The 16660-nt window shown below is 41.5% G+C and overlaps 1 protein-coding gene across 1 annotated transcript in view; it reads left to right on the top strand.

The window, feature by feature from the left end:
• Window positions 1–16660, top strand: part of rin2a (Ras and Rab interactor 2a) — an 81032-nt gene that overhangs the window by 50530 nt on the left and 13842 nt on the right. Inside the window, exon 8 of the mRNA XM_074675715.1 lies at window positions 7426–9021. Within this exon, the coding sequence (XP_074531816.1) occupies window positions 7426–9021 (1596 nt within the window). The remainder of the gene's footprint in view (window positions 1–7425; window positions 9022–16660) is intronic.

Genomic DNA, 16660 nt, shown 5'->3' with positions numbered 1-16660 from the left:
AATCATGTGAGCTTCTTAAAGAAGGCCCGATGACACACAGTGATTGGACAAACTCTGGCTGTGTCCCAAATCCCATACTTGCATAAGTACACCAATGTGACAAGCACTACATTAACTCCACTTATTAGAACAGTGCACAAAATCTTACAGTGTAGTGTTGTCTCAGGCTTTATGCTCAACAACTCCCTTATTCAATCTTTACATTAAGCCATAGTGACCAGATCTTATGTCTGTGACTACTCGCCCCAGCTATGTTAGATTAGCAGATTGATAACAGTTTCCCAGGAAACTCTGATTCAGGATTTTCTGCTTTAAGTTTTACATTCTACATTATAGCTGGATCTCCTAATGTTCTAAAACGGATAGTGGTTTGATGCCAACATATATAATAAATTGCACTGATATGCTAACAGTTAGCATATATAGCGATACAACTTGGTTTTGAAATAGAATTTTAACTTTCAGTAAAGAAACATGTCACAGTTACTAACAGGAAAATGCTTCCAAACAGGATGATGAAGGAAAAGTCACGTGCAGGCTCATGGCTGACTTAATCATTATGGCTCAAAGCATTGCTATAGACACTTCGGGACACTAGATGGCATACTTCATATAATAAAACAATACATTGACACCATGCGGCATGTGATTTTTACTTAGTTTAATTTATTTACGACCAGAGATACCCAGATCCAGTGACCATTTTCATATTTATTTGCTTATAAACTTACACACAGTAGATCTGTTAAGGCTCCTTTATAAACTGAGAATATTCACAGAAGGAATTGATAAGGGAGTCGATGAAGAATCAAATCCATAAGGGCATAAGTAACAATAAAATTTGTGTTCTACACTCAACTTTTTAATGGTGTTCAAGGGGACATATCATGCTGATCCCTGATTTAATACTTACGTATAATATAATAAATTTGAAAACAAGACCTTTCACCCCCTGAATTTTCAAAAAATGAGATATTTTATTTTTTCTGATATCCTAGAACGAGATTTGATGCCTCTGAAAATAGGTCATTGCCAGTTGGCCGCAAGATTTCGACTGTCATGACGACGCGAGGATCTTTTCTTTTTATTGGAGTAATCTGATAAAGCAGCTCCTCCTCTGTGATGTCAGTTAGTCACACAACCGCATCTGAGGGATACACCCACCAAGAGCCGAGTATAAACGTATAAACTATACATGTTACAGTACCGGTTTGACTCACCACACTGAAGCGTCCTGAGATGATCTGTGTCAAGGTGGATTTTCTTCCTCCTGAGCTGCAGAACTGTCCGGGTCTGACTCGGGGTCCAATACAAAAGGACGTATCCTACACTCTGCCATTTTATTAGTGCTATCAATGCCTTATGGTGAAGTTTTGGCAAACAGCAAACTTGCTCGGTCTGCCCCATTCAATATGGCGATTTTGTAAATACTGCCATGCTGCAAAAACCACCCCCTGGCTCTACCCCCTCCGCCCCTCTGATAGAACTGACCAATCAGAGCACAAAGGGCTGTGATGTTGCGAGGTTACTGGAGGTCATTCTCCAAACGGAGCGTTTCAACGAGATCTTCAGAATGGCCTAAAATGAGGATATTGAGAACACTATTGTGGGGCAATGAAGGAACTAAATGACTTGTACTGAGGGCAGAAATGCTTTACAGGTATCCTAGTCTGGCATAGTGAAAAGGAGAAACAAGCATGATATGTCCTCTTTAAGTAGGAATGGGTGACAAATAAGGTACTTGTGTACCATTTGAATCCTGTCCGAAGTACCAGGTACCAATTCACATAAAATCAAACAGTACCGTGTCTAGGTACATAAACTTATCCTTGAAACTGTAGGGTAGAGTACCTGATTTTCCATACTTGGCAGAACACAGCATGGAAAATCAGCTACTCTACCCTACAGTCACAGTTTCAAGTTTGTATATTGAGAAATAAATATGTTAAATTGAAGAACTCTGAGATGTTATTGTTCAACAAATAAGTATTTGTTACCACATAAACACACACAAAGTACTGAAAATTGTTACTGTTGAGTTTTGGGTGTGTCACCTTAAAAATCAAAGTGCACAGTGTTTTTCCATACAGTCAATATGTGAACACACTCATGCACTCAAAATAGTAAAGTGTGAGTGCAGAGGTACACAATTTGGAACACAGACCCTGTCTTTAATGTGGTCTGGAATCATCTACAGAAATACCTGCTCTCTGTTTCCTCTTCTTTTGTATTCTTCAATGTCTCTCCCCCTCTCTCTTTCTCTCATTCATTCATTCATTCATGAGACTTCCTGTTCAGTGATGAGACACAATGGTGGGTTTGATGTCTGTGGAGTAGCAGTGAATAGCGGCTGTGAGAGGCCGTTCTGACGTACATGCAAACGATAATGGTCAGGGTGGATGAGAGGAGTCTCCTGTTGACTCTGACGTCCTCACGGTGTCGTGTTACCTGTAATGTAGCTCAACTGTAATGACAGATTGGTTCAGGAGGTCTTTGTGTTGTCTTTTGAAGGCTCTTCTGTCCATTGTTAAGTCTTCTCTGGAAGTATGGAAGCTTCAGGGAGCTGGTTAAATGTGACAGAGGGGACTGTGGGACAAAATAAGCAGTTGGGAGTCTCTCATACGTCACTGGGATTCTTTCATCAGGATATGATCCTACCCTAAAGGCAGCAACATGTTCAGGTTTTAAATTCAGCCACAGGATGACCAGCACTCTGCTGCATTGATTACCATCATCTTCACTTTATTCCTGGCTTTCATCTCTTTGTCTTTCTCCCTTGCTGATTTAGCTGTGAGCGACAGTTGACTTCAGTCATGACAAGTACTGTTTATTTACAGATCAGTGGCACAACTCAGTGAATTTAGACCCTGAATGTGTGGCAGTCCCATTTTTCAGATGTATTTTCAGGGAAAAGTTTGATTTTTCAGTTGCTCAAGAATCTATATTTACAGATACTCTGAGTCGAAGCAAGAGGTTGGTGTTTTAGAGGTTGGATTGGTGCATCCAGACTGCATGATGGAGCAGTGGTTAGCACTGTTGCTTCACAGAAAGAAGTTTCATGGCTTCATTCCCCAGCAGTGAGAGAAAAATAAATATATTTTGAGCTGTAAATCATGTGAAGATGCTACATGGGGCACCAGAGGGACAGAATAAAGACTGTAAAAAAAGCACAATACCCCCTCTTTAAAGTACATAGCTGTGACTAGTTCCTATCTCCGCTCTTTTAGATAATACCTACGGTGGCTGGAGGGTGTCAGGCGATTTGCAAAAGCCACAACATGAATGCAAGAGCAAAAACAGAAATACAAAAGCTATGAAAGAAATGCAAAAGGTAAAACAGGAATGCAAATGCCACAACAGAACAGACGTGCAGCCACAATGGAAGTTAAAAAGGTTAGTTATCCCAACAGATACAGAAACGTTCGGAAGGTAAGTAAATTATTTTGTTTGTTAACTTCATCTATAATTAAAAAAAACTTTGTAGGGGTCTCACAGTCCTTACATTTTTTTATTTACTGGTAAAATATGTCATCTTAACTTCTGTTGTGGCTGTACGTCTGTTGTGTTGTGGTTTTTGCATTTTTTGTTGTTGCTGACACCTACCAGCCACTGTAAATACCTCTTTTTTATGGCCTAGTTCAGGTATTTCTCAAATTCAAAGCAGGGGCAAATTGACATTTCAACACAGTACCTCTGTAAATATGCCAGAGCTAGTTGTAAGGCAGAGCAGAGTCAAAATCAGTACATAGAGATGATCGAGGAAATGTTTGATTTCTGTCACAGAGCTGGGGATTTCTGGGTTAAGAGCTCAGGATAACTGAATGTGCAGCTGACTTTGCTGGCAGAAATGTGATTTCCAGGTTTGTCTTTACTTCACCTCTGTAGCAGAAGAGTCTGTGCTGAGTCAGCAATGCCAAGTCGCCCATTGTTCAACTTCAAAACTTCTCTTCAGAAACCAGAGGCTGATGCCACCGAGATTACCGCCGTGTATTCTACGTCTGTTTGTTTTATCTGGCTTTGTGCTCCAAACACAACAGAAGACGATTACCTGACTCAGATATTCCCAGCAGCCAGGAGAACAAAGAGACTTTATTTTCTGTGAAGAGCGCTGACTCTTTCTATTTCTGGCTCCAGTTCAGCCGACACATCGCTCTACAAGTTGCCCCTGGCTCAGCCTTGACTTTCCCACTTCTGACATCAGCCACGTCAAACCACATTCCTCTGTGCTCTCAGTGTCAGCTGCAGTGTGTGTGTGTGTGTAGTGTTTGGTGGTGCTGTTCTTGTGGTGTAATGTTTGTATGTGAAACTTGTGCTGAGTGCTCATGGAGTGAGAGCAGCACTGAAGGTGTTGGAGGTATTGATAAAAGAGAGAAGAAAAGAATGGAAGTAGACAAATCTTCTGTGTGTGTGAGACAGAGAGACAGCATGCAACTTGTGTTGAAAGGGAGGGACAGAGGCAGGATTACTGAGGCAACAGCCCGCCCTCACACACATTAACAGGAGTGAGTCATAACACAGATTGAGCGTGAGTGAGCTGGAGAAAGCAGTGGAGTTTCAGCCCGCGCAGACACAGCAGTGTGTACGCTGCAGCTCCATGAGTCGGAGGATTCAGAGGAGCTAAACTCTCCTCGGCTCCTCGGGCAGAGCCACACTGAGCTTTGGGATCACAGTGAGTATTGTGATCGTTTCTGTTCTGCTTCGTAGCTGTGTGAGGGAGCTGCTCTGTGTCTGGCACGGCTACTCCTCGTTTCTATTGTTTGCGCTGGTGCTTGTCTGTCTGTTACTGTGCTTAGTGCAGCCTCTGGACGATGTTATGACTGTAGCTTATGTTTACTTTTTTAACAGCAGTCAGGGGGATTTTGTTTTTTATGTTTTTTGCCATAGTTTCAGGACTTTATTTGGGTTGTTTGGATTGGACAGATAGACAAATTGTGGTAAGTAATAAGAACCATTATCAGACATTTGTTTGTTTGGTTTCATCCTTTTAAGCCAAACATTTCTGGATATGCAGAGTTGAGTTGCCCCCTGTAATATTCTTCCAGAATTTGCATTCACTTAGAGATCTGACAACAGTAGAGCTATAGCATTTGTCCCAGATATCTCTCTGGCACTTGGTCAGTGCTTTCTCTTTGTGTGGATCTACATTATGGTGCATCAGGTTTTAAAGGACTTCACCTCAATCAGACACTTTCCTGGGCTTGACAAGTGAATGTGGCTCATGTTGAAGTGAATAAGACAATTTCTAAAAAATGAAAAAATAAGACAAACATTTAACTGCAGTTTTTACAGTAGAGCTGGGACATATGCTTTTTTCCCTATTCGACTTTTACGATTTTTTTGGGGGGGTGTCAATTCGATTTAAATTGCAATTTTTCACTATACCGATTTTTATGATTTTTGGTTTTGTTTAATTCCAGACCACGTGAAAAAATTGAACGATGATATTTACAGACTGTATTAAGAGCCAAATTTCACGAAAAAAAAAATCTGCATCACATAAGTCTGTTTTTTAAGATTTATTCAGTGGATCTGACATCTCAACTGTTTTCTGACCCAGCTTAAAAACAAAGACTAAAATGAAGGACTTCAAAAGAAAAATACAAACAAAAAAAAAAATCATGATTTTAAACCGTTGAACAAAAATCCTGATACTTCCATACATCAATTTTTTTCGCCCACCCCTTAAAGCAAATCTGGCATCTTGGTGAAGTTACCCACTGAGCAAAGACACATTGAAAGGACGTCCTTTTAGTCATATTTGGACGTCTGACTTTAGTTTCCTGAAGGTGCAGACTGCCTTTTCATTCATGACGTCCACAGTACTTCCGTATAAGAAAAAAAATAAAGAGTCCATGCCAGGACTTCAACCAACATCCCTCCAGTTTCTAAGCCAAGAAGGGATGGGTACCTTTCACATTTGAAACGATACGGTACCAATGCCCGGTACCTGGCAATCGGTACTGGTACTCAGCGGTACCAATTTTTGGTACCTTTTTGTGTTTCTGTGGTAAAAAATAATTTGTTTAGTCATAAAATACATGTGTTTTTTTGACTACACAAATTTATTCTTCATTAAATAACCTTGCAATGCTGTGTTCATGTCCAGCATGGAAAATGGGCTACCCTTCCACTCCCTCACAGTCACAAGGATGCATTTAGGTACCTAAACATGGTGCCTTTTGATTTTACATGAATCGGTACCTGGTACTTTTGACAGAATTCGGTCGGTACCTATAAAAGTACCTAATTTGGTACCCATCCCTAAAGCCAAGTCGCTATGGACTGAGCTACTCTGCTATCTCTGCAGCCATTTTAGTCATTCTTATTGTCTTATTGTCCTCCTTCCAGTTTCTGTGTATAACTGTAGTCCAGTTTCTGAAGGTGTCAGACTGTTCATGTTCAGTTGCCATCTGAAGCTTCATTTGATTTTCTCTGTAAAAACAGACAAAGGGGTTAAACATTTCCACTTCAGAGCTGCTGCTGAGCCAAATGAAGCCACAGGAAAATTAAACTCTACAGGAAAACACATCATCTGTCTAGAATGGAAACAGGACATGGACACAAACAAAAAAAATATGACTTACTGAAATCTAATGTTTAAAATTAGACATCCAAAAATCATGTTGAAAGGACGTCCTTTGAACTCTGCTCAGTGGGCTCATTCACTCCTGCTTAGACGTCCACTTGACGTCCAAAAAGACAACGTCCAAATGTTGAAATGCATATTGACGTCCAAGTGGGGTCATGGTTGAATGTCCAAATAGAGGACCTTACTTAAACGTTGTGAAGACGTCCAGAATTGTTTTTGGACTGTCTATCGTAGAGGTCACCAACCTTTTTGAGACTGAGGGCTACCTCACAGGAAATGAGTGGTACCAGGGCTCCTTGTCATACAAACCTCCTGAACAAAACTGCATAGATCAGTTTTTAACAACAATAATTATAGTAGCAGAAGTAATACTGTGTGAGGGTATTGCTCATGTGTCAATGTTGATTATTCTTCAATTATTATTGATGACTTACTCAATACTGATGGTTGGAAACATATTTACATTCATGGAAGGAGCTCTGTTGTGACCAGTGCTGCTTTCTGGAACATGCCTTGTGGACACTACGTTGTCGACCCCTGGTCTAATGTTCAGTGGGAACCTTGCATTGACAGCAGTATGGCTTTCTTATTAATCTCAATGTCTGAAATAGAAAACTGCTCATGAACGGGGATCATAAACACTTTCTACAGAGATCTCATGGATGGGAGAGGAGCAGATGTAGAAGCTCAGACTGTTTCCCATCGTAGCACCGGGACACTACAGATCTTTGGTCCTAGAGCTGGGAAGGAATCAGGAACATGTTGGATCCACATTTGACAAAGCTTATGTCAACTTCAAACCTGATGAAGTAAGACTGTCTCTCTCTGTCTTTCAGGTTTTTGGGATGCTCAGCTGTGCCACAAGAGAAGGGTTTCAGCCCCAGCAGCACCAGTAGCTGCACCCAGCAGACCACCCCCACCTCTCCAGAGGCCAGCCTCCTTGACAACATCCCTAGATCGCCCTCGGCTTCGAACGCGCACCCCGTCTGAGCTGGAGTGTTGTCAGTCTAACGGAGCCCTTTGCTTCATCAATCCCCTCTTCATCAAGGTCCACCAGCCTGAGGGGGACTCCAGCACCACTTCAGAGGTCTTTGACACAACCAGGCAAAGCACCAACGGGGAGCGTGCTCAGGTCTGCAGCTCAGAGCGCAGTGACAGCTGCCAGTCAGCTCAAAGAAACACGCACAGCGTTGGTAGAAGCACTGAGGTGCAGGACGATACTGGAGAAACCAGCAGCAGCACCCAAAAGAGCAGCACAGACAGCCTTCAGAGATCCCCTCCTCCTCCTCGTCCTCCTCCTCCTCACTTTGCCCAGAAGCGCCCAGGCCCTCCCCCTCGTCAGCGCAGCATGCCGGAGAAAATCTCTTGGATCAAAGTCCCCAAAGAGAAGGTGGAGGAGAGAGAGAGGGGCAGCAGCCTCCTCTCTCGTCTCGGCTCCTCCCTGAGCATCAGCCCCTCGTCCTCTCCCCCCAAGAGACTCAGCATCAGCTCCCCCATCTCCATCCCCAGACCCTCCCTGCCCATCTCCCTCTCATCCCTCTCCTCCTCACCTCGGCGGACTAAAGCCTCGCCGTCGTCCAGCCAGGAGGATGCTCAGTGCCACTTGGCTCTGGAGGAGCAAACGATTGAGAAGGCTCTCCTCAGGGCCAAACTGTCCAAGCAGAGTTCTTCCAAAAGCCTGAACCAGGACTCCAGCAGTCCCTCAGACACCTCCCTGTTGACAGCAGGAAAAATGGCTGAGCTGACTGGAGGGGAGGAGGAGGCCAGTGAGGAATGCAGCGGTGGTGGCCAGCGGCTGAGTGACATGAGCCTTTCCACAGATTCCTCCGACTCTCTGGATTTCTCTCAGTGTTCGGCCTTCTTCCTCCCCCCTCTGCACGACCCCAGCCCCCCGACTGCTGCCGACTTCAACACCCACCTCCCCCTCTCCATCCCACCATCCCACCTGCCTTACTGCAGCATGGAGGAGGACGATGATGATGAGGACGACGATGATGAAGAGGAGCAAGACTATGGCGTCAGCCTGGAGAGCGATCAGGACCAGGACCAGGACCAGGATCTGACCATGGTGCCTCCAGGCCATCGCGCCAAACGTCGGCCCAGCGCCAGCGCTCTGGTTCTGCAGAAAGCACTGAAAGGTCACCTGCGCAAGATGAGCGGCGTCTTCAACTCGCTGCTGACGCCTGAGAAGAGGGCGATCCGCAAAGTGCTGGAACTGTCCCGGGACAGGGGGACGTATTTTGGCGGCTTGGTGCAAGATTATCTGAGCTACATGGGCGAGGGAGCCGGCACCCAGGCCTGGCAGGGCTTCGCCTCTGGACTGGAGCTGCTGCAGACCATCCGGCAGTTCATCACTCAGATGAAGAGCTACCTGAGACAGAGCTCGGAGCTGGAGCCACCAATCGAGAGCCTGATTCCTGAAGACCAGATCGGTGAGTGCCACACAAATTCTTTTTTTTTTTTTTTTGATTAGTTTATTTGACAGGGAACATGCAAAACAAGAAAGCTGTCAAGCCAGAGTTAGCCATCGAGCTAATTTTCATCTTTGGTCCCTGGGCAGGAAGATGTAAAACAACATACAACACAAACGCTAATACACGCATACTAGCATTCAAACAATGGATACTCAACAACATCCATCACACTCATGTCTCAACACATTTAGAACCATATTTCATTGTCTCTAGTTTGATACAGTCAGAGGATTAAATCAGTGATCACATGATTGTTTGGGTATATATGAACACAGCAGTTGCGCCCCGGGACAAAACATGCAGGTTGAGATCACCAAAAAAAGGTGGTCTCGGCTCGCTTCCCTTCGAGCCCTGTAGCGTTTCCTGTGCAGTGAGAACACAAACACCCCAGCAACCGGCACAACTAACTCATAACTGTGGCTCACACTGTAGTGATGGTGGCAGTAATGAGCCCGGTTGACAACTGTACAGTCAAAACAGTAGAAGAAGAAGGAGTAAAAGAATCAACCACAGCAGCAGAAGAAGACAGAAGAACTGAGGAAAATGAGTTGTGGGCTCATGTGGAGCTGTAAAGAAATAAAGTGCCTTATCAAAGTGCCTTCATGCAGTCGGGACCCTTAAAAACTGCAAATGTTGATCGTATAATGTACTCTGGTACATGAGCCAGATTAATGCTATAATGCTAACTAGCCACACACGTTGTTGTTGTTGATGCTCCATGGCTGTTCTACCCTGTGAGAAGCGGTTAAGAACATGACTGAGTGAACGCATGAGGATAGGGAAACTCCTTGCCTTCCGTGTATGGTTTCTGACCAATGAAATGAGAAAAAAAACACAGCACATGGCATTTGTTTACAACTTTGGATCGCAACAGACTTTTGCCTTGTGAACACAAACGAACTTTGTGACAATTGCTACAATTGTATCATTTTCGCCCCTGGATCAAAACAAAGCAAACTAGCCGCAGGTGTGAATACTCCTTAAAAACACTGAGACTTGTACAGTCTCTAATGTGGGAAGAACTGAGTTCCATTTTCTGCTGCTCTGACTGAAAATGCAGACTTTCCTTATGCAGTTTTTCTCAGTTTAACTGAGCTCCTCTTGCTGATGCCCTTGTCTCCCTTAGATTGTTCCTGTAGAGTAAAACACATTGTTGAAGTGATGGTGGAGCCTGAACATGAATTAGTTAACACATCAACCCATTCTGTATTTTCCGCACTACAAGGCGCACCTAAAAGCCTTCAATATCCTCAAAAGCCGACGGTGCGCCTTGTAATCTGATGTGCCTTATATATGGATCAATATTGACTAATCTTAGGTACTGTAGTCAGGGGGCATCGCCAAAGTAACAGCAGTTAGTGGTAAGAACCAGTAAAGAGGAATTCTGCTAAGTGCTAACGATAGCTCACAGGCTGGCCCGGGCTTCTTCTCTTGTTTATTGTTAGAGCAATACAGCGCCCCCCAAAGGTCTGGTATTGAACCGATCTCTGGAAACGGCTTTTGTGGACGGCAGAAACGGCTTCGTCTTTACAGCGTGCTTTTTTTGTAAACGGCGCAGAAAATTGTTGGATAGGAAAATGTGCGGCTCTGTGTGGATGTAGCCTGAGTTTGACTGACTTATCTGACTGTTTTGTTGACATTCCCTTTAGCTCAGCTCTATCTAGTGGATGCATAACGCAACCCCAGCCACTACTATAGCTTCTATTCTATGCGCCTTATAATGTATGCGCCCTATATATGAAAACAGTTTCCATATAGGCCATTCATTGAAGGTGCGCCTTATACTCCGAAGCGCCTTACAGTGCGGAAAATACGGTACCTGTAACAAAGAAAATTGTCAAGGGTAATTAAATTATATGTCTTAATGATGTTACAGTGGTGGTAGCTCCTTGGTTTCTTATCCAGAGTTTTCAGTGAATGTTTGTATCGAGTCTATAGTGGTTTTAAAGTAGTTGCTCCAACCTGAGACCAGCTTGTGACACAGTAAGATATATAAGAAAAAATCATTGAGTGCATGTAGAGTTTAGCAGCTGTAACTAATTCCTGACATGTCTGAAGTTCAGCAGGCTGGCTCTCACATTTCTGCAGACATTTTTTTACATGTTTCTTAAAATTTAGGTTGGAGTCAATTGTTATGCCCAGAAACTTGAAATGTTTAACAATCTGTATTACCTCTCCATTTACAGTCATATCAGGTTGAGGTGTGTTGTTTCCCCTGATTGAAAAATACACTCTTACAGTTTTGCTCACATTTAACTTTAGACAGCTGTGAGCCGGTCTGATACTTTATGTAATGTTGAAGAAAGATAAGATGCAGCTTGTTCTCTTCTTTTAGCATGGGTATAGATAACAGTGTCATCTGCGGACATTTGGATCAGTACCTCTGGACAGAAGTAGATCATTGATGTATAAACTAAATAGAATTAACCCTAGGATTGATCCTTGAGGCACTCCAACATTAACCTTCATGCTTCGCTCTGACTCTCCACTCTGCCTCAGGGTTAGTCAGGTAGATGCTTTAATTACAGTCATTGTGTCTGTGGGTTGTGTTGAAGTTTGGTGAACTGTTGACTGACTGGAACTGCTTTACCACAACATTTCTACCTTCTTGAACTTTTTCTCAACTCTGAGGGAGGTGGAAGTCATTTTTGTGTGTGTTTGCAAAGAAGTTATTAATGCTTTTCAGGAAGTGTGAATGAGTGATGTATTGGTGAAGAAATCTCATTCTTAGTGGAAACATGAAGTCACAGACAGCATGTTGAATGCAGACACAGCAGTTTCACTTCACTGTTTTTGTCGTCAAGACACTGAAAAACTTCTCTTCACGTGTTTGAAGCTGGATGTGGGCATGTGTGTGTTGTCCTGGTGAAGCCTCGGTCACCAGGAGGATTTCATTACCCCTTAGTCTGAAACTCTTTCTCGTGTGGTGTTTCTATCCTGCGTTACTCTGTCCTGCAACAACAGACATTAAAGAGTGAAGCCAAGCACAGCTACATGCGTTGGACACACACCTGCCGGGAGCTGTGTGAATCATTTAGGCCACGGCTCAGCGGCTGAATCAGACTTTGGACAGAGTAAGATGTAAACAGAGCGCACAAAGAGGGTTTTATCTGTGGAGGAAGGCTGCTGTTATACTAACCTGTTTCTGCTGGTCCCAGCACCAGAGGACTGTGAGGACGAAGTCAGGGCTGAAAAACCACTTCACATCTGTCCAAAGCAGGGGTGGGAAGTTTATTTTTATAAGGGATCATATGAGACACCTGAAGTGTGTGTCATGGAGCTGCACCTACAGTAGCATGAACTGAATTCTGCTCTGACTAGCTGGGACTTGTAACCAGGAGAATAAGGATAGTCTTGTAATCATGTGTATATATCAAGGGGCAAAATCCAGTTTAAAAAAATGTAGCCTACACAGAAGTGCTAAAAGTTGCTGTTCATCCAGAATCCTCATAAGTCTGGCTGCAGAAAGACCAGAAACCACGTACACACCCAGACAAAAAAACCCCCAGACTTTTACGGCATTAAAAGCACATTTACAGCCTGGTTCAAAAAACAGCTTGGGTCTGAAGCACTAAATTCACTATTGCCACACTGTGAATTCTTTTCTAACTCAGCTGCTTAGAAGATGTTAGGATTGTTTGATTGTCCAATTAGAGACACAGCACAGCTCACCTGACTGACAGGCGCCCTTTAGCTGTTAGAAAGGAAGCTTTTAGACCCCTTCCTATATGGCCCCCACCAGCAATCCGCTTCATGACTCTGCATCAAGAACAGGAGCTCAGACTATGTCCATGTTTTAAGTAGAGGTGCCCCAGTCTGATATTGATATCGGATATCAATAAAACAAAAACAAGTATCGGTATCATATCGGAATGCATCTAAAATCTCTGATATAAGCAGTTTCTGTTACCCATTGGTTAATAATAACTGGGTCAGTTTTTCCTCATACCTACTGTTGCTGACTACTGTTCTTTGTTTGAATAATATCACTTAATCAAGCCTTTTCTAACATGACAGACATACAACAAAATAAGTAATAAAAGTGTGCATGTTTAATGCTGATATAATATTGGATCAATATTGGTATCGGCCAATACTCAATGCTGCAGTATCGGTATCAGAATTGAAAATGTAATGACGGGACATCCCTAATTTTAAGAAGTGTGATGTCAAATAGGAAATTCTCCAATAGGAGTCATACACAGTAAAAACAAACATAATCATTGTATTAGAGTTTCATGGGCGACTACTGGTATCTGGTATCGGGCCAATACCAGCCTTTTTTCAAGGTATCGGTACTCGCCAAAATCTTAAGTCCAGTAAGTCCTCCTCACCAGTAGTTGGCGCTACACTGCTGTGGTTTAACACCACGGCAAATGTGCATCAGGTCCTGTTCAAATAACATGAATGAACCAGGGAGAGTTACCAGTTAAACTGTTTTAATTTACACTTCAGTTTATTTCTAAAAAGAGTATTAAAATTTGACAGTTGTTAGTTTTATTTTGCTCCTTTGTTATTTTATCTTTGTTCATTTATTTGAAACAAATTTTAATCTCAGAGAGAGTTGTTAGTGTTTTATTTTGGATTTATTGTCTGGGGGACTGTGCTGTCTTTGTTTCAGTATCAGTGAGGGAGTACTCGTACTGGTATCGGTGTAATAAAAGTGGTGTATACATATATGTATATATATGTATTTATATTTACAAAGACTTTTTCATCAGAAGACGTCAAAGTGCTACAGCTCAATATAAAAAAAAGTTAGGATTTGGGGGGATATAAAAAAAATGAAAAACAATTTGATGCAGCAGACAACCTCAAAAAGAATCAAGGTGCTGTTTAACTTTGTACTTTCCAGAAATACTGAAAAATTTTATAACAGCTTTAGTCAAAAACAAAAACTTGAATGTTTTTGGCTTCATTTGACCTCTTCAGTGGGAAAAATCAAGTCAGTCTTGGGCTTGAACAAACTCACTGACATCTGGATGACTGTCTGAGGTGGCTTTCTAAGGTGAGCCGAGAGGTGATTATCAATGAGAGAGGATCTGTGTCTAGATTTGTTAAACTTCATCACTTCTCGTTCACACACACACACACACACACACACAGCTCACACACATATACAGAGCTCACACGCCGAAGTGTGTCCACACGGTAATATAACATCACAGAAAAATGTAGAGGTGATTTACAGAGTGACATTAATCACAGATGAGGGTCTCTCAGGACAATTTGAAACCAGAGCTATGAGCCGTGTTTTGGTGCTTTGCCCCTCCCTCAGAGTGTTTTTCTGAATGGCTTGTTTGTCATTCAGACGAGAACTTCCTCTGCAGATCGAGGTCTTGGAAAAGTTGCGCAATATTTTGTTGTGCCATCTTCAGAGTGTTTTCGTGTCAGACTCTGAGGCCCAGATGCATTCCCGTGACTGACTGCCAAGTTGTAGAGTCTGAGTCCAACAGCTCTTGTCTTTTGAATGCAGTCTCCAATCAGAGGGAGAGGATGGAGGCGAGCCCCTCGTTTCTCTTGATTTGCATTGGGTCTTAGCTTCTGTGTTTGTTCATGTCTGTGCCTTTAAATTTTAATGCCATGCAGTATTTGTTTTTATTAAGGGGAGCTGGTGTCTTATGTTGTCTTCACCCACACTCACCCATCCAGACTCCTGTCAGAAATATCAGAATGAACCCACAGATTTAGAAATGTTAAAGTGTCTGAAACTAAAGTTTGTCATTTTCAGAGCAGATCAAAACGCAGAGGATGCTTCTGATGCCTCTGATGCTGCTGCAGTTCTTGTTGTTGTTGTTCGTGTCTTGCTCTCACTCAGCAACCCAGCCATGTGTGTGTTTGTGTCCAGGATGTTCAGGAGGGGAGGGGGGAGCAGTGAGGAGTGCTCAGGGACAGAAAAGACTTCCTTGTATTCCACTCACCCCACACTGTGAGGCTCTCATAGGGCTGACTCTACTCAACATCCTGAAGCTCTGTTTATGTGTTACGATAAAACCCACACCTGGAGGAGAGCTAGAGATCTGCTGGAAGAACCCAGATATTAGCTGAGAGTTCCTGCAGCTGGTTACAGAACAGATCATAACGCTGCCTCTTAACGCCAGGAAATGAGTGAAAGAAGGGGAAAGCTGGGCTAGGCAGAGAGCTGCTGCAGTCTTTTTTAAGTCTTTATTCTGCTCCTCTGGTGCCACAGTTCTGTATTTACACGTTTGACAGCTCAGTAAATCACATTTTTTCTTACACTGGTGTTTTAGAAGACCCTTGTTTTAGCCTGGTTTTAGCTGCTGTCTCTTTGACCCTTGACTCTTTAATTAAAAACCCTTAAAGGGCCCTTGTGGTCAAAAAAATCCTCTACTAAAAATACTATAAAAACACAACTGATTAATATTTTCTTCTACTTTTCATTAATCGAATCTTTCAATTACATTCAGTCATCATCAAAAAAAACCCCCAAACATTTAATTACTCTGATTGTTTTAACCCTTTAAATGCCAGTTTGATTACATTTCACTGCTTTATTTTGGAAAACACATAAACTGACTTATTTCTTATTAAATAAATGTTGGAGGGTTTTTTCTTTTTTAGAGACCGGGCTTATATATATATATATATATATATATATATATATATATATATATATATATATATATATATATATATATATATATATATATATATATATATATATATATATATATATATATATATATATATACTTTTTTTAATTTTTAGTTGTTTTTTTTATTTCTTATTTTTTTTTTTTTTCTATGTGTGTTTTTCAGTGTCGGATTCTTAATCTCTCTACCCTTAAAGGTAAATGGAAGACAAAATGTCCTCTAATAAAAACTGCTATCAAAACCTGACAGATTTACAATTAAGCCTCTAAATTTTTTGTCTATAGATATACAATGGGAAATTTTCCCATCTCATAGCAAACAGTAAAAATGGAAGAAAAAAAAAAAAAGAAAAAACTATTTTTCCTCCGAAATGCAGCCTTAAAACAGGAAATGTATGGTTACACTGTGTAATGACTCCCCTTTTAAAGAATTGTGGTTATGGCAAGATTGGACATTTTTGTCCTATCAAGCTGAAAGGGTTGTAAATCCAAAATTGCTTTGACACTGCAATAAAAATGTATATGCATTAATATTTATTTTATTATTAATCTTATGTACATTCAATTCTAATATTTGAAAAAAAAAGCCTAGCCCTCCAACATTTATTATATGAAATATATACTTATTTATCACTGTCTTATATGAAATATATATACTTATTTATCACTGTCTGTTTTAATTAAAACAGTGACATCATGCAATAAAATGGGCATTTAAAATGTTGAATGTTGAATAAAGAAAATAATAAAAGATTTTTTAAATTTTTGATTGGGACTTAAGTTGATTGAAAAATTTGGGCGAAAAAGTGGAAAAAATATTAATCTAAGTTAGTTTCTTGGAAGTTTTTGGTTGAGGACATTTTTGTCTCTGATGACTTTTGAAAAAATTAGAAATTTGAATTTTAAGATGTTTCATGAAAAAAAATAAATAAAAAAAAATAAAAAAACTTTCTAAATATCATTCTATGTGGAGCAGCACAACCA

The sequence above is a fragment of the Halichoeres trimaculatus genome, unplaced genomic scaffold (assembly GCF_033239565.1).
Source record: "Halichoeres trimaculatus isolate MK-OKI-2021-1 unplaced genomic scaffold, fHalTri1.1 fHalTri1_scaffold_8, whole genome shotgun sequence".
In the NCBI taxonomy this organism is placed as follows: Eukaryota; Metazoa; Chordata; class Actinopteri; order Labriformes; family Labridae; genus Halichoeres; species Halichoeres trimaculatus.
This window is presented reverse-complemented; position numbering and strand designations above follow the sequence as displayed.